The following is a 23367-nucleotide window of genomic DNA, read 5'->3' as shown; positions in this document are numbered from 1 at the left end:
AGGCGACTATATACAAATACAGGGATTATGGTGAAAGAAGAGAGATGGGCTGTTACCAAGTACTGGAGTCTGTGTGCTAATATTAAACGAAACCTGTTGCAATGATTCTCAACTGCTATTCTCTGCACTCTGTGTTGACTGCAATCCTGGTGCTCACCTGAGCCTAAGGATTGTTCATGGCTAGAGCTACTAGCTACCCCAAAAGGGCAGATGGAGGTGGCTGGGCTGAACGGACCACTGACAGGTGCACATGTAACACCTCCTTAAGCGTTGTACCAGTCAGTGAACTCCCAGCTGCATGCCAGAGAGCTTTGGGAAGCGTACTGAGATCTCTGGACCCATCTCCTTAGGAAGCCATGTAAACTGGGCTTATCAAAGCACAGTATCATATACTGCAGGGCACAGGTGCTGACTTTTATTTATCCCTCTGGGTGCACCACACACTGCTCCACCCCAAGGCCCTGCCCCTACCCCTGAGGCCCTGCCTGCGCTCTGCCTCTTCCTGCCGGCTGCTCCACTCCCTCTCCTAAGACCCCATCATCATGCCACCTCCTCCCACCCCCGCTCCGCCTCCTCTCCTGAGGCTGCCCACCTGCCACTCACTGCTCTCCGCCCTTACCCAAGCACTTCTGGCCAACTGCCAAACAGCTGATCAGCAATGCACTCAAACAGCCATGGATTGTGGATGCTGAGCACCCACTATTTTTTTTTTCATCGGGTGCTTGAGCCCCTGAGCACCCACGGAGTTGGCACCTGTGCTACAGATGACAGACCTGCATGGGCTCTTGGGAGATGGACTAGCTGATCGACTGCAGTCATTCTTTTCTCTTCCTTATTTCTGTGATTCTCTGACCCTCCTGAGAAAATTGTAAAGCAGCACCCCTAGAATTTGACTGGTAGAAGCTCCCAACATAGCCATTCATTTATTGATATTTTCAGGGCACCCATCCCTCTTTCTAACAGTTGAAGCTCAGCAGCGTAGGATTCCTCTTAGGAAAGAGGAAAAGCAGCCTGGAGTCTGCCTAGCTGATGGTAAAGTGTAGCAGTAACAGCTGCCAGAGGGGGCTGAAGAGAGGATTAAAAATACAAAGGCACTGTAGGGGCAGATTACTTCAAAAAGTCACTTAAGGTCTAAGTAATAATCCTAATAAATGCTGCAAACTGTAAGTATTTTTCTCAGTAATGCTCCTGCCATGTGAGCTAGGGGAATGCCAGGCACGCTCAGCTTCAGGAGATCTTGTCATAATAATGGAAAGTGCACAGTGGCGAGTATAATCTTGGTGCATTTGTTTATCTCAAAAATGTCTGCAATCCTTAATATAGCTCTATAGAGGTCATCTTTAGCATGCACAGCAAAATCCCTCCTCGGGATTTACCCACGCTGTACTTCCTGTTTACAAAGGTGTGTGTGTGTGTGTGTGTGTGTGTGTGTATGTGTCCTTTAAGCGGTTAACCAGGGCAGACAGCATCCTGTCCAGTTGGGCAAGGGACCCATCCTGCAACCCTTACTGACTCATGTGGCGCTAACTCACATGAATTTGGGTGCCAGTCCTACCGTGAGGACCTTTCAGGGGCCTTTACTTGGTGTGATTATGCAACGGTCTTTTAAGATCCTTCCATACAAAGTCTGAGAGTTGTTCCCACTGCTCACGTTGTCCCAGTTATTTTTGAATTCAAGGTTAATGAGGTGTATATGTGCCCCTCCTTAGTAAGGTGTTGTCACTGACTAGGAAATGTTTGCTATCAGGTGTAAAATGGCCTCCAAGAATTCCTGGGAAAATTCTCTAGGCACCAAAAGACATTGTTGCTCCTGCTCTGGTCTTCATCCTGCATTGCTTGTGCACCCAGAATTCCCTGTTGACTTTGGGGGAAATGATTTGTCTGCTTTGAGGTGCAATTCCAGGGGAAGGGCTAAACTAGTGTCAGATCTGAAAGGAGCCACAGTGAGCCCTGACCACGATATTAGAATTGCCAGCCCCAAGCATTCAAAAATCACCAGTCAAACTTCATAAAATCATGAGATTGGCTTAAAAATCATGAGATTTTTTTTTAAATTCTCTGTATTGAAAACACTTGGGTTCATGTTGTCAGTCATTCCTCTGCACCTGGAAGGGCTAGACATTTCTTTCTTTTTAATGGAAGCTGAGATTCTCAGGTGTTCTCATAACTCCAGGAGCTGGAGCTTTAGGGAAAAACACCAAATATCATGTGACTTGTGATTAAAATTGTGAGAGTTGGCAGCGCTGTGATATCCTATAAAGCCCTGAGCCTGCAGAGTTGGGGGCAGGGAGTGAGAGAAAGAAAGGATTTATCTGACCCTGAGAATAATTGGAGCGTAAGTAGAGATTTGGGCCAGCTCTTCTGCCTTTTTTCTAACTTGTTATTCCTCTGATGATTCAAGCCTGACACTGTCACCTCCTTGCTGGCTTCGTCTAATCCAGTCATCCAGAGTGCAGGTCAAGCAGGGTTTTTGTGACAATTTAAGGAGCTGCCTTACCTTTTTTAGTTAAAGCTTCTGTGAAGTATCTCAGTGTTAAATAGCCTTGCCACATTCAAGGAAGGGGAAGGATCTGGATGAGGCAGAATCCCAGCACCACTCAAGGTGCTCTGTAATACTGTTGTTTCCCCTCAAATCTCTACTATCCAGCTGATCCAAGTTAAACACAGTAGAGGCCCCATGACAGCTTCTGTGAATGCTAGGAGTTTGCAATGTTTATCTTTGCCAGAGGCAGAATGTTAACAGGTTGTAAATTCAGACCGAGTTTCCTCTCCACCTGAAAGACAACCCTAGAGTCTTTACATACTGTAGATCACTGCTGAATATATATTTTCTCATATCCTCCGTATAATCCCGTAACTAATGCTGGGGGGAAAGTATTAGCTGTCAGTGCTGAGAAAAGCAGTTTTTCTGGGCGATGTATTAGAAGCTTATATGGCTAGTTCACTGACTCAGAATAATAATAATAATAATAATTGGCTGGGAATTTGAAGGGATTGCAAGTGTTAACAAACAGCTAATCACCAAAATGGACCTGAGCTGACCCAGGAAGTTCCCCAAAGTGTTCAGATTCTGGTTCTTTTGGTTTCTTTATTTTAAATGTTAAAAATGTAGCTGGGGGGTAGGGAGCATGCTGTTCAAAGCTACCTAAGAGATATGATGCACCAATTCCCATTGAAATGAAAAGGAACTGGGGCCCAAATTCTCAGTGGGAGTTCAGTGCCTAAATACTGGGCCAGGGTGACCAAATCTGTGGGGCACCTTTTGAAAATCTCACAAACAGTGCCAAAGGACAGCCCGTGAGCATAGACATCTCCCACTGCATCCCTGAGGGAAGGGAAAGAAAAAATAGGCCTTCGCGGCATGCCGAGGATGTTCATGAATCGAAGCCCTGGCCAGCCAAGCAGGGTGGAGTTGGGAAAGGGAGTTCCACATCCAAGGATCCTTCACACATGGCGCCCTGCCAGCAGCCTCTTCTTGTTTATGTCAAAGAGGCTCCAGTTGGAGGCTTCTGTTGAGTTGATTGTGTCAATATGTCACAGGGAGGGAGGTGATTTCTCTGGATAGCCAGGCTCACCTGTCACTCGTAGGGATGGGTAAAGCAGAACCAAAGCTTGACCATTGCTATCATGCTGACCAATAATGCCTCACTGGTTCCATGTGCTCCCCCAGCCCACCTATCTGTATTCACGTCAAGAGACATCAGATGTGCTTAGATGGCCAGCTCTTTGGGGCAGGTTATGGCTTTTTGTTCTGTGTTTGTACAGCGCCTAGCACAGCAGGAGCCCTAAAACAGACCAGGACTCCAGGTGCTACAGCAACACAAACACAAAACAGTAAAAGCGTGAACCAGATCTGTTTGCTGGCACAACGTAAAAAGTTTGATAACTTTGTTCATGATTGTTCACGTTCGCTCTGCTCTGCCCTTACCCATTCCAAATGCCCAGATTTATAGAGAGTGATATATATATCACTTGTCAATTACCATCTACTGAAAGCCTTACCTTGACAACCCAATGTGAAAGCAGCTTCCTGGAGAGAAGGGGGATGGCTGGTGGGCAAGACTTTCCCTAACAGAATGGTTAGTTTAACAGGCAATTTCCTGCAATCTAGAAACCCTAGATACCAAAAGCTATCTATAGGTGACCCATCACATGTACCAAAGTACTGGATAGCAACCCTGGAATATTATCCTTCTCAGTCTCATAGCACCCGGAGTCCCCAGTTGTGATTGAGGCTCCATTGTGTGACACCCTGTATCTATGCATAATAAGAGACCTCCTCAGCTCCAAAGAACTTGCAGGCTAAATAGATAAAAGGTGAGAGAGAGGAGGTATCGTTATACCCATTTATTAATGTAGAATTTAAGCAAAGAAGGATTAAGTCACTTGCCCTAGATCATACAGGAAACCTGTGGCAGAGCTGGGCATTGTAGTCAGATCTCCTGGGTCCTAATCCGGTGCCTTAACCACACAATCATCCTTTCTCATTAGAGGTTTTGCATGTACTCAGTGAGTACGTTGGGAGGTTACATGCCACTAAGGTTAGATTCCATGTTCCATTCAGCCTCTGGCTTTTCTGTTGTGACTGGCAATGAGGCTGTGAATTGTTACCGTTTTGCAGTGTAGACATCTGTCCCCTGAGAGCTAGAGTGAGACCTCGGGCCTCACTTCACACAGGAAGACTAAAGGAAAAGACTTTCTTAATAACACAAACCCTATTTAATTGTCGCAGTTAGTCTCCTGTCTGAGTTTTATGGATGTCTCAAACTGGCTGTAATCTGCTGATTTGCTATGGAAGCAAAGAAGAGAAGGGGTTGACTTAAATTATGTCAGAAAGAGGTTAAATTTCTTTTGGCAGAACTTGAGAAGGTCAGAGACTTGCTGGAAAGTGCAGCCCAGGAACAGGTCACGGCTACCAGGAGAGGCTCTTTGGGTTTAAAAAAAAAAAAAAGGTCCTGAGATGATATCATTTCTTACAGTGTGACCTTCAGAATTCAGAAATATTCATGCTCTCCCATAGCCTGGGGAGATCAGTGGAGCCTTAGTGGAGTATACAAGTGTTAGCAAATATTACAGCAGGATAGGATTTGAGGCACTGGAGAAGAGCAACCAAAAGGGGTCAGGGTTTGCTAAGTCAAAGCATAAGATTTTATTTATAGTATATAAAATTTAGAAAACTACTTACTGAAAAGTCATAGAGTGCAGCACCTGAGAAAGTGAGATTGTTTTGTTTGTTCTGTATGAAGCAGCAATTGTTGATCTGAGAGTAGACTGTGCTGGGATCAAAGAACAGCCTGCAAGGGAAAGGATGGAGTTTAAATGGCACACAAAAGATTCAGAGCTAGGTATAACCTTCTGAAAAGAAAAAACACTGGCAGGGAATGGAGGGCTTAGCGCTAGAAAACTATTTCAAACCTAATGTCGGTCACAGGTGAAATTTAGTGTTGTCATCTCAACTCAGACTTTGATTTTGCAGCAGAATCACTTATGATTGCAGGGCCTTAGCTGTTTGATCTCTTGTCAGTATCGCAACAATCCCACACAATACAACACCACTGGGAGTAGGGCTGTCCTTACCCATATGCAAACTACGCAGCTGCGTGCTGCTCCAGTGGTCAGCCTGATCCCGCGGCCAGCTGAGCTGTCCAGGAAAGCTGCCCCTGCTCTGCCCCAACCCCGTCCCCATTCCACCCCTTCCCCTGGGCACTGTCCCAGGGGATTGAAGCAAGGGGTGGGTGCACCCTGCGCTCACCGGGCAGCAGAAAGTAGAGCAACCCAGCCCCAACTCACTCGGCTCCGCCAGCTCGTCTTGGGGGGTGGTTCCCTCCTGCCCCCCCAAGCCTGCTTCTGCCCCCCACACACCTTGGGCATAGCCCCCCCACGGAGGCCTGGGACTAGCCCCCTCTCCCCCCAGGGGGAGTGTGGCTGCATAGGGCACCACAATGTCTAGGGACGTCCCTGACTGGAAGTCTCTTGTTAGGAGATGCTCCTAGTTGAACTAGGGAGGTGTTGAAATTTAGGATTGGCAGGTGAAGAAATTTGCAGAGCTTGCAGCTAGCCCTGTCAACATCTTACGGTTGCAGGTGGTATTCACCCATTGTGACCATAAACACGCAGCCAAGATTTTAATTTAAATGGGAAAATTTTAATGTGAGAAGGCTTCAGAGACTCCTAGAGTCATAAATCACATCTTCCGCTGTGACTGTTGCTGATTTAATTGCTATTTGGATGTACTGCGTTTATCAGATGATGATTACATATAGTTACTGATAAACATGAGGTTTCTTGTAATCTAACAGCAGAAGAGACACCAAAATGCAAGAAGAATGACAAGGTTTGTATCTGTAGCTGATTTGAACACATTAATTATGTTTATTTGTCTCTAAATTTTACACTCTAGGGAGTCTGAGACATTTTAGGCTTAAATGAAAATTTGCCGATGAAATTGAGGACTTAAATTTTTGATTGGAAAGTATGAAATTAAACAAAGTTGGTTTATTATTGTGGGGTTTTCTAAAATTTCTTTCTTTAGTCTTGGCAAGAATTATCAGTGATTCTCAAATGTAAATTGTCAGGGACTGTCTTCTGTGAAGTCAAGATGCTACTTGTTTTTCATGCCAACAAAATGTTCTAGCTATCTGTTGGGGAGAAGAGGGAGAAGCCCCCAAATCAGTCTGAGACAAATTTGAGCTACAGGTTTTTTGTGATGCAAGTTAATAACCACAGAGATCCAGGCAAAACTGTCAGTCTTGCATCACTCAACATTCTGGCTATTGCGTGGAAAAGGGCTTCAAACCCATCCTTAGAGAAACTGTGATCAGTCTGAACCTGAAGCTGACCTCACCGTTACTCTATCCAATTGTAAACTGAAGGTAATTCATCTCTCCACTGTGTGGTTTATTTCTGCCAAGATCAAAAATTACAGCCCCAACCCAGCAAAGCACTTAAGCACGTACTTAGCTTTCAGTATATGAACAGCCCTATCCATATCAAAGGTTCTGCTCACATGCTTAAAGTTAAGCATATTCTTTAGTGCTTTGCTGGATTGGGGCTTATGTTTAGATCTTTCCCCATCCTCTCTTCCTCCATCCATGTGGCTCTCCTGTGGAGGACATGGAGGGGAGAGTGCACACTTCCTCCTTTCTTAGTGTATGGCCTGCTGAAAGGAAGCAGGACTCTTCCCTTAGTCTCACCTTGCTGGCTGACGGGTGGTCCTGTCTCTGTTTCAATTGCTGGAGTGAGTTCTCAGCTGATCAGGGACCTCATGAGAGGAGCAATGCAGTTCAATGAAACTTGAAGGACCAGGGTAGGATTTCAGGCCTTTGAACACTAGATTTGATAGAGTAGCATGTAGTCAAAATGGTCGAGGAGTTCTGGCAGTATTCACATGGAATGTAGCTTACAGCCAGAGCAAGGTAAAAGAGGAGAATTTTTGTCTTACTTTGGACAGAGGTCCAAAACCAACACCTAGAGGCTATATTGGATGCTTTAGAACTGCCGATAGTCTGTATTCTGAGATGTATTTCTTTGGGTGTTTGGACAACCAAATGCCTTGAGCAAATATAACCACTTCTAACGCTCCAGAGAGCAGCAGTGGTGGTAGTGAGGGATTACTTGCTCGGTTGGCTGATGGAAAATGTGGCCCACAGAGATGGAAAAGGAAGAGTGAAATAAAGTATGAAAGATGGAAGACAAAATTTGATTTGCTCGGTTTTGACATTGGGGTTTGATGAACTCGAGTACGTCCTGCTCCCTTCTGATGATTTGACCCTCCTGCTGTTGGGGAAAGCAACTGAAAAGCATGATGTGGTATAGTTGGCCAAACATTTCAGTCAGGATGAGTGACAAGTTGTCATAACCTATTCCCAGATTTGGACCTTAGCGTCCAAAATATGGGGGTTAGCATGAAAACCTCCAAGCTTAGTTACCAGCTTGGACCTGGTCAAGCTGCCACCACCCAAAAAATTAGAGTGTTTTGGGGCACTCTGGTCCCCCCAAAAACCTTCCCTGGGGACCCCAAGACCCAAATTCCTTGAGTCTCACCACAAAGGGGAATAAACTATTTCCTTTCCCTTCCCTTCTCCCTGCCAGGTGTTCCCTCCCTGGGTTCCTGGAGAGATACACAGAAGCAAGCTTCGTGAATTTAAGCAGAGGGATTCCACCCTCTCTGTTTCCAGTCCTGGAAACAGAAGTACTTCCCTCTTCACCCAGAGGGTATGCAAAGTCAGGCTGGTAAATCTAACACACACAGATTTCCCCCTGACTTCTTCCTCCCACCAATTCCCTGGTGAGCTACAGACTCAGTTCCCTGGAGTTCCCCACCAAAGAAAAACTCCAACAGGTCTTAAAAAGAAAGCTTTATGTAAAAAGAAAGAAAAAGTACATAAAAATGGTCTCTCTGTATTAAGGTGACAAATACAGGGTCAATTGCTTAAAAGAAATATGAATAAACAGCCTTATTCAAAAAGAATACAATTCAAAACACTCCAGCAACTACACACATGTAAATACAAAATAAAAACCATATAAATCACTATCTGATCTTTTGTACTTACAACTGGGAAACAGAAGATTAGAAAAGCAGGAGACAGAAAAAAATCACTTCTTATAGCCGAGAGGGACAGACACAAGACCAAGAACAAAGGACACTCACACAAACTTCCCTCCACCCAGATTTGAAAAAGTCTTGTTTTCTGATTGGTTCTCTGGTCAGGTGTTTCAGGTTACTCCTTTCCAAGTGAAAGAGACATTAACCCTTAGCTATCTGTTTGACACAAGTTTCTATGGGTTGGCACGATGCGTTTTGGAGAAGGGTGGGATAGAACAAAGTGGCTGGCTGAGTGATCCTATGTGATTGAATAGGCACAGCATAGAGGGAAATTGTTCAATTGGGGAAGTGTGTTCTGAGGAAGCCTGGAGTACTCCAGCTGCTTGTCATCTCCACTTAGCGTCACCCACCACACTTGCCTCAGTTTAAAGAATGGGTTATGTGTATAAACGCTACACGGGTTAGAGGAGTAAATACCGGAAACTGGCAAGCAATTTGTCCAAGGAGTCTTTAGTCTAGGGGTGTATTGGGGAGCTGAGACTTACAGGTTTTGATATACAAAGTTGGTACTTTTGGTTATTTTTAATGAATATTTAATTACAGCCATACAACAAGGTCAACCAATCTTTGGAAAGGATCTAAATAGACTTTGCTCTGCTAGCAGTCAGATCTCATAAGTCAATTAACATTTAAGCGAAAACATTTGTAACATGTATGTAGAGACCTACTTAAAAGTACATGGTACTCATGGTCCGACCTAATTCTGATTCATCCATTGCCCTTGTTATATAAAACTCAGTGCCCTTTTAGAGGGAGAGTAACAGATCACACTTCTGCATATTTGTTTAGGAAGCTCAGTCTTCTGCGTATTCGGACTCTAATTCCAATGCTAAGTGCAATCACAACATTGATTTTTTTCCTTACTAAATGTAACCTACTTTATTCCTGAATAGGATGCTTCTTTAAATGGGTTTTACCTAATGGTAGATGCGAAAGCCACTCATCCTCATGCCCAATATTGTAGTTAATTAACAAAATGGTATTGTAGTCAGGGCCTTTTGTCCTCTGGTACTGGATTATACCACTAACCTTGGTCAGATAAAGTGTCCCCTCTAATAAAGAAGAGTCCATCCATTGACTATTTCGAGCTCTATGGTTGAAAGAGCAATTTGTAACTCCTGAGGAAATTGTAATTCTAATCAAAATTCAAATGTGAATCCGATTTCAACTGACATTGTGCCATTTCAAAGCTGTTTTCAAGTGGAAGAGGCACAGAAGGTCTAGGTTAAAGGTCTTTTATCTCTTGCTTTGGTGAGTTATTAGCACTTAAGCAGTGGGTGTTCTTCAGATTTTGATTTCAGAGGTTTTATCAAATTTCAGTGCCAAAGCGGCTTATTTTTTTAATGAAGAATTTGACCAAAAATTTAAAAATTAAAAAAAACTTAATAAATACCCCAAGGAGAGCTGTTAGTAGAATAACTGATTTTTCAGTTTGTGATAAACTGAAGAATTGGGGGTTGGAAGAAATAGTTTCAGGTCGACCCAAAATGGAGTATGTTTCAATTTTTTTGGTGAAACGAAATTTTGATTTCAGTGGGAGTTAGGCACTTAGGAGCCCTGTGGGATTTTCAGAACCACATATCTGCGTCCTTAGGTGCCTAATAACCTTTGAAAATCTGGTCTTCAGAGCCTAATTTTCCATTGTGCTCTATCCCCTTTCCTCCAGGCTTCCACTGAGGAAAGCCCCATAAGGGCAATACACTAGTGGCATGATTTAGAACAGCACTTAGGTTGCTATAACTAATGCTGGGGCCAGGCTGTTGCAAAATCAAGTTGTTGTAATTGACTGCTGTCCTCTGCACACATGTACAAGAGTCCAACTCTGAGTGACTTTTGTGAGCTCGCAAATGCTCTGGAGATGGGAACTGTATCAGTGCCTGTGTAGATGGATAGGGCTCTCTCAATCTTGATGTCCTGTAATGAAAATTGATTGTCACTGAAATTGGAGTCATAAATTTTGCACTTAAGAGAATCTTCAATCACTTTATAAACTCTCTTTAATTAACTCTGACAACATCAGGTTCTGATGTTATTAGAGGCATAGGATGAGATTAACTAATTTGTCCAGGGTCACACAGCAAATCCATGGCAGAAATGAAAATACAGACCCCAGTTCTAATCAATAGATTACGGTCTTTTGTATGGTAAAGTTTTCAGAAGAGAATCTCCTTAGAATGGCATTATAGAATGAGAGGACCCAAAAGACAAAAAGCAAGAATATGAACCAGTCCACTATTAATGCCACAGAACTATAAGTATATGAGAAGCAAGGAAGAAGGTTGTTTTAAAGAGCTGCTGCATGCCAGTGGGAAGAGTCCAAATGAGACTCCTATGATGTATCTAATTCTATGTACATACTTTCTCTTACATTAGTATAACTTATGTCACTCAGGGGTGTGAATAAGCCACCCTCCAAGCAATGTAAGTTACACCGACCTAAACACTAGTGTGGACAGCACTATGTCGGTGGGAGAGCTTCTCCCAGTGCCGTATCTACCACCACTCACAGGGGCTGCAGTAAGTAAGTTGACAGGAGAGCTCTCCCCCACCAGCTAGAAGCATCTGCACTGGCAGCACTATAGTGGCGCAGCTGCTACGATGCAGCCATGCCACTGTATGCCCTGTAGTAGCCATAGCCTAAGTTTGGGTTCCTCGGACTTTGTGTGGGTCTTCTGCAAATTTCTACCTAAGTAGAGAATTTTTGCAGAAATGGAGGAAAGAATCCAGTATGTAAATTTTCTTACATTCACAGTTGTCATCAGAAACCACCCCCAGAGAACCTGGCCTTCTCAGAAAACTTCACAACATGAAGATGGCATGATCATGATGGTCCTTTCTGGCCTTAAAGTCTGAGACTATGGAAATACAGTTAATTTACCCTTTCAATAAAATTAAAAGGTTGCCTTTGGTAGACAAAGCTCAGGTCTGCATTAATGACAGGTTTCAGTGGTAACTGTGTTAGTCTGTATCAGCAAAAAAAAAAAAAAATGAGGAGTCCTTGTGGCACCTTAGAGACTAACACATTTATTTGGGCATAAGCTTTCGTGGGCTAGAACCCACTTTGCCAGCTGTATGAAGTAAAAAATCCAGGAGCAGGTATAAAATACATGAAAGGATGGGGGTGCTTTACCAAGACTGACCTAACACTGCCACAAGGAGTCCTCGGTTTTTTTTGGTCTGCATTAATGTTATCCCTCCTGCTATCTTTACCAGGTTCAAATGGTCAATGCTTTCCTTAATGCTGATTGATTGAATTTTTTTAAGCTGCACTAGGAAGGCAACAGTCATGAATTACCCTCTTCTAAATATTTAACAATCGCTGCTCCCAACAGGGCCAAGGTGAAGAAGGGCGTGAATATTCTGAGCACAAAGACAAGCGATCCCCGGCAATGGGACGTGAAGCAGGAGGTGGGGAATGGTGGAAAACATTCAACCACGACCGTTAGCTGTCACAGGATAGCACCAAATTCAAGGAACAGGTAAGAACGCTCACATCTGCTCAGCATTACACTCATTTATATCCACGGTGCCATCCATTGCTTGAAAGACTGAGGACTCATGTTATCCACTACTTAGTAGAGCTATTAAACTTACAGCCTGGAAATCTGGAGACACTTATGTTAACTACGGCACCATCTGCAGATCTATAACTGGGCATCTCACTTTTCAGACAATAAAACTCCTCAGTTTAAGCTGAAATGAATAGAATAGAGCTATTTTTTTCAGCATGAATGTCTTTGAAAGGTCTTTACTGAGCATAGATTCGTCTGGCTTGATAGCTTGGACCTTTTTTCATCCGTGGTTGGTCCATTAAGTCGCCAATGAACTCTTCTATAATGAGCCTTGATAACTCATAAGCATTAGTGTGGGATCATCATGCAAAGCTTTCAGTATTGACAACGTTCAGTATAATAGAAAAACATTTGAATGGTTTGGTTTGGTTTTGTGTGGTATGTGGACAATTATTTTCTCCCAGAATTTTTCCAGCCTGAAGTCCTCTGTGCCTGGTTGAGTCAGTCTGAGATATACCAGGAGGAGGAGTCTGCCGTCCTTCTCACCGTCAGGAATAGAAACTTATTTGGATAATGAGTACATTTGATAGGATAAAACCAGATGAGGTATAATGCTGATGCTCTAGGGCATAAACCAACCACTAACTGCCTGGGCATAGGAAGAAATCCACCCTCTGTCCAATGCAGTGTTTATTGCACCTTTTATTGATGCATCTGGTACTAGCCACTGTCAGAGACAAAATACTGGACTCCAGAAAGCACTAGTTTGATCAGAATGGCTATTCCTATGTTTCTGTATTCTATGTTTTTATTAAGAGTTAATCCACATACCCGTTTGTGACTGTTTCACAGGTCGAGTCTTCTCCCATTTCAGGCAATAAGAATTACATTGTACGTTTCAATGGAAGCTAGTTTGGCTCTCATTGCACATTACCGTAATGAACGCTTACAGCTCTCCTGTGTATTAGATCCGTGCAAATGTATGATCCATGTGATGCTTGCTTGAGTTGGTGTTTCATTACTACCTCAACTCTTAGCCCAACCTTGTTGCAGAGGATCATAAACATTCAATCCACCTTGGATTGGTTTGTGACATCCCCTGCAATTGGTCTGAAGATTTGTGCACTATTCCGTCAGGCACAGGGGAGTTTGAGGAAGTTGTAATCATGTTCTTACTCTGTGCCTGGACAACGAGAGTGCATAGCAAATGGTAGACTTGCATAAAGTGTCGAAACATCTGTTGCCACTAACGGCTTACTGGCTCAATCCATCTATGTTAGATATCACTGCAGTTAGTGGGATTTGCAATAGAGAGTTTGCAAGAGAAAAGAGGAAGAATAAATCATTTAAGCCTGCCAAATAACGGTGTTTGAAAAGCAAACCGGCTTTAGAACCGGCGTACAATGCCGAACGTATTTACGGCTGAGGAAATATAATAGTCAGGTTATCAAAACCCAAATTAAATCTTCTTAATCCAATTTGCATCACGTCTAATTAACCTATAAAAATATTTTTAACACTGATTATGCAAATAAAAGTGAATGTGTTAATTAACACCTCTTGCATTTGCGTATGTAAACAGCCCTTTTCTTTCAAAAGCATGACTGGGCTGGGTTTGAATGGAATATTAATGCATTAGGAAGAATTGGATAGACCGAAACCTTGACGCCATTAGCTCTTCAACCACTGTGGAAGTATGTACCAGCTAATGTATTGAAATACAGCTTTCACTATATGAAGCTGTATTAATGGGATTTCCTCACTGAACACAATGAGTGCCAGTTAGGTGTCTCTATACTGATTTTCCATGGGAGATGCATGCCGCGCGATGGACATTTTGATTGTTATTGAGTGTCATTTGGAGTCCTCTCAGTGCAAAGCACAAATATTCTATTAAGCTAATTTAATTTAGCTAAGGATTGCAGGCCCCTGATAGAGTCTTTCTGAATTGCCACCAGTTTTTTCAAAGTAGAGTAGCAATGTAGCAATGTAGCTTGTCTGTACAATGTAAAACATTTTGTTGCATAAGGTCAGATTAGAAAATCTGAGGTTCTGCTTGGGAGTTTCAGCTTCCATGTAGTTTAAGCTTCTCTTGCTGAAACTCAGTAAACTTGGAAAACATCTCTGCTCAAATAAGTTTACATGTTCGGTGCATAAGGGCTGTTAAAATGAAGCAAATAAAGATTTTTATTTCTCAGATGTGTTAAGAAAATGGGATCCGTTCACGCAGCTTGCCATGGAGATAATAGCCAGATGCACAGTATAGTGTTTTTCCGCATAGCACGATCAGCTCCATTCCAGTAAAGCTCAGAGAATCAGTTTAGCAGGGAGAGAGAAGGAGAGGCCTTTGAAAGTTGTACAGTCTTCCCCCGGCTTTGCAACCTACCTAAAGAACAATTGGTTCTCCCTTTGGGCAGTTACACAGCCCCAATTTGGTAGAACCATCCTGATTCTTGGTGTACTACGAAATAGTGTCTCCTGAAAATTATTCTGGGCCAACAAAATGAGATTGCATCCCATTGTTCACTGTGATCCACAGTGTTTCTTTGCAAAATCATGATGTGATGATAAAGTGTTGGTGCTGCAATGACTTTGTCGAGCACACACATAGAAAATCTGCCCTTTATGCCTTTCTCCTGGGCAGCCCCTATCACCTGGAATCCCTTATTTGCTACACCACCACACTTTGCTCTTTCAGATTCCTTAAAACTAAGGCCCTGATGCAGCAAAGCACACAAGCACATACTCACAGCAGTCCCTTGATTTCAAGTGCTTTGCTGAACTAGAAGATAATATCTTCCTAAGGGCCTGTAAGCACTACTGCTGTCCTCAAAGAAGCATGGATGAAACAAAACAGATTGGAAATTAAAAAAAGAAAACAAAAAAAAACCCCACAGATAAAACCTAAACGATTATGGAAGTGACTAGATGCTGCTAATTTCCCCCTTGGGTCACTTTGCTTTTTCTTGCATCCTACCCCCCACCCTTTGTGTGGTGTTTGTGTATGTATATTGTAAGCTCTTCGAGGCAAGGACTGTATATTCATATTCATGTTAGCTTAGTTCCTGATGCACTCTGGCATTACATAAACAATAACAAAAACCATGAGGGGGTGTATTTTATTTCTATTTAAAATGATGTACTATGAACTCCTGAGAATTTAGGTAAACCACACGTTTCCAGGCTCCATAAACTTGTATTGTGAACCCCAAGGTCATAGCACATTACCTTCTGCTCATCAAGAAAGATTCCACTTTTTGTTGCCAGAAGCAGCTTGAAACCAACAGTGCCTGAGTGCCCAATAACATAACCTATTCTGAGCTCCATTTGACTTGTGATTAAGATAACAACCTATTGATTAGGGGGAGTGGAAGATAAACAACTCCTTTTGCAGTTCATGTCCCTTTTTGGTTCTCTTTTCCAGGGGACAGTTGCCTGAACTGAAATGTGTCCTAAAGATAGATGAGCAGATTTTGGTTGCTGTCTTAGCTACTTAAATGTCCTGATCCTGGTGCATCATCTCCCTGCCGTGCTTAGCACCAGCCTAGGGGCCATATGGCCAGTTTAAGGCCTTCCCCATGCTCCCTGGGAATAGCCTCAGTGCAGAAGGGGGATAGATGGGAAGCCAGCTCTAAGTTGCCCTCACAGCAACCCCAGACACAAGGTGTTCTAGGACAGATCAGGAGGTGGAGTGGAAGGTAGAGCTGGAGCAGCATCAGGGTAGAGGACATTGAGAAAATGGGGAAGGGACCTGACTGGGAAAGCCTGTGCTCCGGAGATTCTGTCCTCTCAAAAGGCCCCCTAGGGACCATTGCAGTCAGGATGCAACTAAGGCCTACTTTGGCTTGATATGGAAGCTGATAGAGCCCCTGAAGCGCCTGTACGAAGCAGGCACAAACTGCCTTCCTTCCGTCCCTATCTGGGCCAGTGCAAGGATGCATTTGTTCCTCGGGGGGGGGTGTGTGTGTGTAAGAGTCAGAGCAGTCGGTGGTGACAAGGAGTCACTTGGTGCTTGTAAGGGAATCCTGCTTTGTTGCCTAACTTTGGTTGTGTATGTAACTGGGTAGAGGAAGTGAGTGTGGGAGAATGAAGAAACTTGTTAGAAAAACTGACCTGATGGAAAACGGCTACAATGTAATGCTTCATCCCCTTGGCCCTGAACCTTTGAGGGACCTGTGGACTTACGGCTCTCTAGCCATCTGCCTAATAAAGAGCCATACTCGGGGAGAGTACTTCCTGCTCACATATCAGACTGTGTCACAGTCATTTAGTCCTATCCCCCAACACACATAGGGTGACCAGACAGCAAATATGAAAAATCAGGACAGGGGATGGGGAGTAATAGGAGCCTATATAAGAAAAAGACCCAAAAATCGGGACGGTCCTTATAAAATCAAGACATCTGGTCACCCTAAACACACATAACACATCGTTTTAACAGGCTGAGAATCTCTGCAGTCGTACAGAATGAGCTGATGATGTTACCGAGTTGCATTTCATATCGTCGGGATGCAGAGGAAACAAAAAAAACCATTAGAATTCTCTGCAGGTCCTTGATCTATCAGCATCATATGAGGCCAAGTGACTCAAGCATGAAGCAAAAGTGCTCTTGTGATTAAAAAAAACAGGGCATATGATCAGTGTGTTTCAAAGTAGTAACACATTTAGGTGATGGTTTGTGTTTCTGGCTTTCTATTTCACCTGGAGATAAGCAGTCCCCTCCAACATTCATCCTCTCACATACCAAGGTATTATTATAGAGCCTGTGTCCTCTCCAGCCTGCACAGTTTGTGATCAATTAACCAGGAATGTCACAGAGCTCAGAGGCCTGGTGGCAGTGAATTAAGCCACCCACTGACCTGAAAACACTGAGGTTTGATCAGCAATCGCTGCTGCTTGCACTGGGTATCCAGATGTTTGGTGCTTAAGGATCAGGGTTTCTCTTTGGAGTTGTTCTTCTGTGGGGTTCTTGAGTCGGGGTGGCATGTACCACTGCTGTGATATTAGGCAATGGGAAAAGACCACAGGATTTCGTGGGGTAAATTTACAACAGACTCTGCATTTATGCCTGCAAACATTTGTATGCATAAACTAGCTAGTTAGCCATGGGAGAAAGCCGAGCGGCCTCAGGTTTTTACTGCTGATGAACCCATGTGACTAACGACTTCCATTCCTTTATCCAGGAGGTTGCGTATGAGCAAACGTGGTTGGCTGAATATTTTCTTTTAAATATTATGCATATTTTAGTGCAAATTGGGTGCAGCTCTTGCGCTACTGACAAGGTACCAGTGTGACCCTCAGAGCTCCCAGTGTTGGTCATCCCTGACTTGTACTGTGAAGTGAATCTGTCTCCTCAGAGTGACACATGGGATTGTACCTGTGTATCCGTCCTTAACATCAGTAGAAATCGCACCGCTGAATCCTTATCTGTGGCTTTAAAAGTATCCCCTTCCCCTTTTATTTCTTTACCTCACTGAATTTCTTGCTGCCTATTTGCTATGCAATTTAGGGTTAACCCCTCTCCCCACCCCCAGTGCCTTATGCAGGGCAAACCACGGCAGAGAATCCTCCAATGAATCATGTGAGTGCCAGTACATCTGCACAGATGGTGGAGGAGCAGCCAGCTGCACATTGTAATAACGTGTTTTCTAGGCCACAGAAGTCTAGGGTGACAAGGTTGCTTCCCCAAGGAAGCTTTCATGAGCACTCTCTCTTGCTGCTGTAAATGTCTGGAGCGTTCATCTAGGCAGGGGCGCGGGGTATAAAGCCCACTGAACTCTTCCCGTATCCGGGAAGGAAGTAATCTATTTCTAAGGTTGAGGAAAACCAGGGGTATGTTCAGTGAGTGTAGCCCCAGCCCTTATGCCCGCCATAGATGCTAAGTAGGTACATGCACCTGCTGTCTTGCTGTTTTTCATTCTCTGGTTCTTTGGTGCTTGTGGTGGGGCGGCGGGGCAGCAGGCCAGCGAAGCAAGACTGAAGCAGTGTGAAGGGGAGGTCTCTTGAGCATTAAGGAAAAGTAATTTCTGTGAGAGTCCATGTGAAATGAGTGTTTTGCTGAGGCTACGTTACTCTTTCTGTTCCATACTTTGACTGATTCAGCTCCGGACGTATCAAACGTCAGTGTAGTAATAACCACCGCAGCTCTCATGGCAACAAGCTGCACCCCTCTGAGGTAGGTGGGAGGGTGAGCAAACAGACTCGTCTTTTAAAGAGCTGTTTAATATCAGGAGTTTGTCCTGGACTTCTCATGGAATCCAACATAAATGTATATGGCCTGAGTTATTAGAAAAGGTTCAGGCCAAGGCAAAAGACAAATAGGATCTGCATAGCTCAGAGGTCTTCAATCTGTGGGGTGCGCTCCCCTAGAGGGGCATGATATAATGTTGGAAGGCGGCAGGGGTGGGGAGGGAGCAGCCCCCAGCCCAGCCCTGGCCCTATGTTCATAGTCCCAGCTGCCCGCCCTGCGCGCAAGGGCTCTGCACTCAGCCTCGGCTGCAGGCCTCAGCCCCTACCCAAAAGTCTGCTCCCGCCCCCAGCTGTGGCCCCATTCTCGGCTCCTTTGCCCCTGTCTGCATGCTTCTCCCCCGGCCATGGCCCTGCTCCCAGCTCCATGGGGGAGGGGTGAACAGGGGCAAGGGGGTGCGCAAGGTAAAAAGTTTGAGGATCGCTGGCCTAGCTGGTACAGAGTATACCAAAGGAAAAGTGGTTTGTTCCTTCTGGCTGCTGCATTCCATTCATTCCCTTCTCTTTAAAAGTCAAAATAGGGCATCATAGACCAGCATGGGATTTTCAAAAGCAATCGTTGCTGGCCTTGAAGTCAATAGTCAAACTCCCATTGGAGCAGAGGTGGGCCCAGTGCTGAGTGCTGTTGGAAACGCCACTCCTAGCCTGCATATGGAAGAGTGCCTGGCCCTAGTCAGAAGGCTGGGCTAGTGCCATGTGGGTTCATAGAGAAGAAAGTGATAACGAGGGATGAGCAAATTGGACTGGTTACAATAAGAACCATCCATGATCTCTTAGCAGGTTCTGGAAGTTCAATACACACTTTATTTTTTCTATTTGCCTCCTCTGCAATTACTGGCTCTGTCTGGAAGCAGAAGGGCTGAAGCACCGCAAGGCAGGTTGGTCTTAGGGCACGTCTGGCCCACCTAAAAACTTCACAAAAAAGCCCCTTCTCAGGAGATTTTCTGCTCACATTTGCTGGCTCAGCAGCTTTGGATAGTTCGGAAAAGCTTTTTAGGTGATTATCCAAACCAAATGATCTAAACCTTTTGTGGTTTGGCCATCGCATGTAATATCCTGGCCTGGCTTGGAGACCTCAGTTCCTCCTGGCTACCATCCTCTCATTCCATTCTGGCTGTATGTATTCGGCTTGTTGTTTGTATGTAAATAGCACACAGAGTAGAACATGCTAAATTGAATCGGATTGTGCAATCTCACAATAATGGCGTGACTTTATATCCATTCCACATTGAGAGACTGACTCAATAATAACTGTAATTTACAAAGTCTAGGGTGAGATGATGGTTTTGATTTTTGACAAAATAAACATCTTTCAGAGTGACTAGAAAACATGCTATCTATCTGTTTTCCAACCTGCGGCCCAAATGACTTCTGTTTGGTGGGTGTGTTTTTTACAGAACTCTTGGCATACACAGAGCAGAAGTCTGACTGTCACCTGCATGTCCTGCGGAAGGCCAGTCCATTACTGCCACTTGCATGCTGCAGTCACCTTCATCTTCTCCTCTAATAAGCTGTCTTTGTTAACTAGGTTATCTAGGAAAATCTCTCTGTGGTGCGGCACTTTCTTGGACTGACACTTCTGTTCATTTTCCTCTTTGCACATAAAAGCACAAGTTCTGATTTTAGTTCAGGTCAGCTCTTATTTATCCGTGTCACTTGGCATATTTGGGGATATTTTCGCAGCTATGGTAATGCTGCCTTGTGATTTGGAAGAGGTGGAAAATAAGGGACAAAATGATTCATAGCCTGTGTGTGTGTGTGTGTTTTACAATCTTAGAAGCAGAAACATCTGCTAGAATCCATAAAGAGCTGAGTTCAGCAACAGGGCATCATGCTGCTGAGCAGCTCTGCTTTCCTCTCTAACTTACAGCAGTGAAAGGAAATAAATCAGGCAATAAAGCATGAAGCAAATGGGGGGGTGGGGGATCTCCAAATCAACTCTTTCTAAAAGATTGAATAAGATCCCCATTAGTGCTCACTAAAGCAATCTGAATTATGTATCTTATAGACAGAAGCACACTCCACTGTCTCTATGTGAAGAATTCCATAATAATAAATCTCATCTGAACTATTCTGATGAGACAAAGAGTATGGCTACACTTGCAGTTTCAAAGTGCTGCTGCGGGAGCGCTCCCACGGCAGCGCTTTGAAGTGCGAGTGTGGTCGCGGCGCCAGCGCTGGGAGAGAGCTCTCCCAGCACTGCAGGTACTCCACCTCTCCGCGGGGATTAGCTTACAGCGCTGGGAGCCGCGCTCCCAGCACTGGGACACTGTTTACACTGGCGCTTTGCAGCGCTGCAACTTGCTGTGCTTAGGGGGGTATTTTTTTCACACCCCTGAGTGAGAAAGTTGCAGCGCTGTAAAGCGCCAGTGTAGCCAAGTCCTTAGACTGCAGCATAGGAAGCCATAGTATGGAATAGGCCCCCAAGAGAAGCTGGTGGAAGTCAGATTGCTTGAGAATTATAACTGGACTGGACAAAGCTCTAGGAAATATACTGCACTGGCAGGGAACTGAACGCGATGATCTTAAAGCTTTGTTCCATCTCTAGCTTCTGTCAAGTCTGTATCGACTAGCACACTGTCGACAGTGCCCGACCATAGTTTAAGACTTAAGTAGTAGTGCGTATTCGTCTGAGACCCCTGCTGTTCCCTGGATATTACAGGCTGAGCTGAAGACAGGTGGATGGATTCTGTATTGACTTACAGAGCTCACCATTACAATGTCGTAACTTGCTTCACAGTTCACAGGCCTCAGAGATTTCAGTTATTTCATATTTGAAGTACACGGGAAAACCTCGACGCTCCCTCTCCTGTACAACTACATGGTAATAGTGACCTTTGTATGAGCCCTGCACAAATTGATTATATATGTGCAAAGCATTTCTTAGAGTTACAAGTTAGTCATGATAGACTAATAGAACTGGTCAGCTACGGTCAAATCTAGGGCAGGTGCATCCCTGGCATGGCACCTATGCTTGTGTGGCTATAGGTTCCTTCTATTAGTAGGGCTGTTCCTTTAGCTCACCAAGCACAGCCATGATTTGGACTTGACTCGCAAGTTCTACCTCTAGCTGCTCTTGTGCAGAGTTAGACAAGTGATGCTATTTGCATACCTGCAGCTAGTGATGGTTGTGCATGACAAATAACCCAACTGTTCACAGATCATATTGCCTGCCTTTTCTCTTAATGCATCTATGATGAGGCCAAAAATAATAGCTAGGGAAAATGTTGACTTTTTTCTTTTTCCTTTTCCTTTTCCTTCCAGCTGAATATCGACACATTTCACTGACTTCGTCCATGGAATCCATTCCAGTTGCAGTTAGTTGTAAGGAGAATGTATCTGAAATGACTGAGAAACTAATTTTATAAGTACAGAAAAATGTTCAATGACACAACCAGAGTGTGGTTCTCAGGGTGGTTTTAGGGTTTAAGGTTGGAGTCTAACCCTCAGGATGCGCTTGATGGACCTAATTCTTCTCTCCCTAACACCAGTTTTACAAAGGTGTAACTCCACTGAGCTGAATGGAATTACTCCTGATTTCACACAGGTAGGGAAGAGGATCCCCTGTACATCTGAAAGAGGTTTGTTTAGCGCCGCATTGCTAATATTCAACTCTGGTTACAAACATGTAGTTTTGAGCAAAGGCCCCTATGTGAGGGGCTGCTCTTTTACTCAAATGGTAGCTGAGTCACTGGCACTACTACAGCCTACATAATAGTTCATACTGATCTGAGATCCCTGTAGTTCTCTTGATATAAATGACTATGGATGAAAGAGTGTTTACTGCATTGGCCGATGTGGGGTCAGCATTAAACAGTCATCATCTACCCACCATGCAAAGGCATCAGAGATACCACAGTTATTTGTATGCGGTGTTATTGTAGCTGCGTGGGTCCCAGGATATTAGGGAGACAAGGTGGATGAGGTAATATTTGTTACTGAGCCGACTTCCGTTGATGAGAGACAAGTTTTTGAGCTTACAGAGAGCTCTTCTGCGTAAATACAAAAGCTTGTCTCTCTCGCCAACAGAAGTTGGTGTCGTGCTTATATGAATTTTCTGGCTTTGGTTGGTTTCTGTCACATAAATGGGGTGGGGATGAAGAGAGGAAGGAAGAGTTTAAATTGAACTGTTTTTAATTATACTATATATCTCCTGGTGACTGGCCATGGTGGAGCTGGACGGCTCCATTTGTCATCAAGTTGGTCTTTGTGGGTTTGAAAAACAACTCATTATGCATCATTTACATATATATAATGACTCAGATTCTGTCCTGAGTTACACCCATACAAACCTATTGTTTGCAGTGGACTGTTTTTGTGTAACCCAGGGCACAATGGGGTATGGTGCATCCCCTTATAATATTTGCAGACGTCTTAATAGAAAATGCAGTTGGATAATAGTGAATATGCAAATATTGACAATGCATTTTCACAGAGCAGTGTATAATACATCCTCTCCTATCTGAGCCTTTTCCCAGGAAGCCCAATACTTTTTTCCTATTAAAAACCACAGGAATCTGGCCCAAGGGAACTAGACTTAGTGACGCTGAGGTCTATATGGTTCTATAAAAATGTACTAATAAGTGACTATAATGTAACTAGAATATGCTTCATGCAAAAGGTCTCTTGTAAAGTATCATTACAAAGCTTATAATCTAGAGTGTGATCGTCCTATTTGTATAAATGTACCACTCTTGTATCTGAAACTAGAAATATGAAATATAGCTCTGAGAGCCTATTGTAATTATGCAAAGTGTGGGCAATTAATGGCGGTTTGGAATCTTGATGACTCCCATTAACCAGGACAATTGTCTGCAGATGGCTGTGTTTTACCTATAAGTCTTCCTGTATACCTGTGTGCTGGCAAGTGGGCAATGAAGTCTTGCAGTGACATGATCATGTCACGTGAACTGGAATCCATCTTTAACCTGGTGTCTTTCCATTGAGAAGGAGGGGCTGGGAACCCAGAGAGGGGCAAAGAATTCCCCTTATGCGGGAGCC

At 43.9% G+C, this 23367-nt stretch overlaps 1 protein-coding gene across 1 annotated transcript in view; it reads left to right on the top strand.

Annotated features, from left to right (window-relative positions):
- Positions 1-23367, top strand: part of LOC127034560 (transmembrane protein 132C-like) — a 244410-nt gene that overhangs the window by 74458 nt on the left and 146585 nt on the right. The window contains exon 2 of the mRNA XM_050923501.1: positions 11941-12087. Within this exon, the coding sequence (XP_050779458.1) occupies positions 11941-12087 (147 nt within the window). The remainder of the gene's footprint in view (positions 1-11940; positions 12088-23367) is intronic.

This window comes from Gopherus flavomarginatus, chromosome 15, assembly GCF_025201925.1.
Source record: "Gopherus flavomarginatus isolate rGopFla2 chromosome 15, rGopFla2.mat.asm, whole genome shotgun sequence".
Classification (NCBI taxonomy): domain Eukaryota; kingdom Metazoa; phylum Chordata; order Testudines; family Testudinidae; genus Gopherus; species Gopherus flavomarginatus.
The sequence above is the reverse complement of the archived record's forward strand: the minus strand, read 5'-3'. Positions and strand labels throughout refer to the sequence as shown.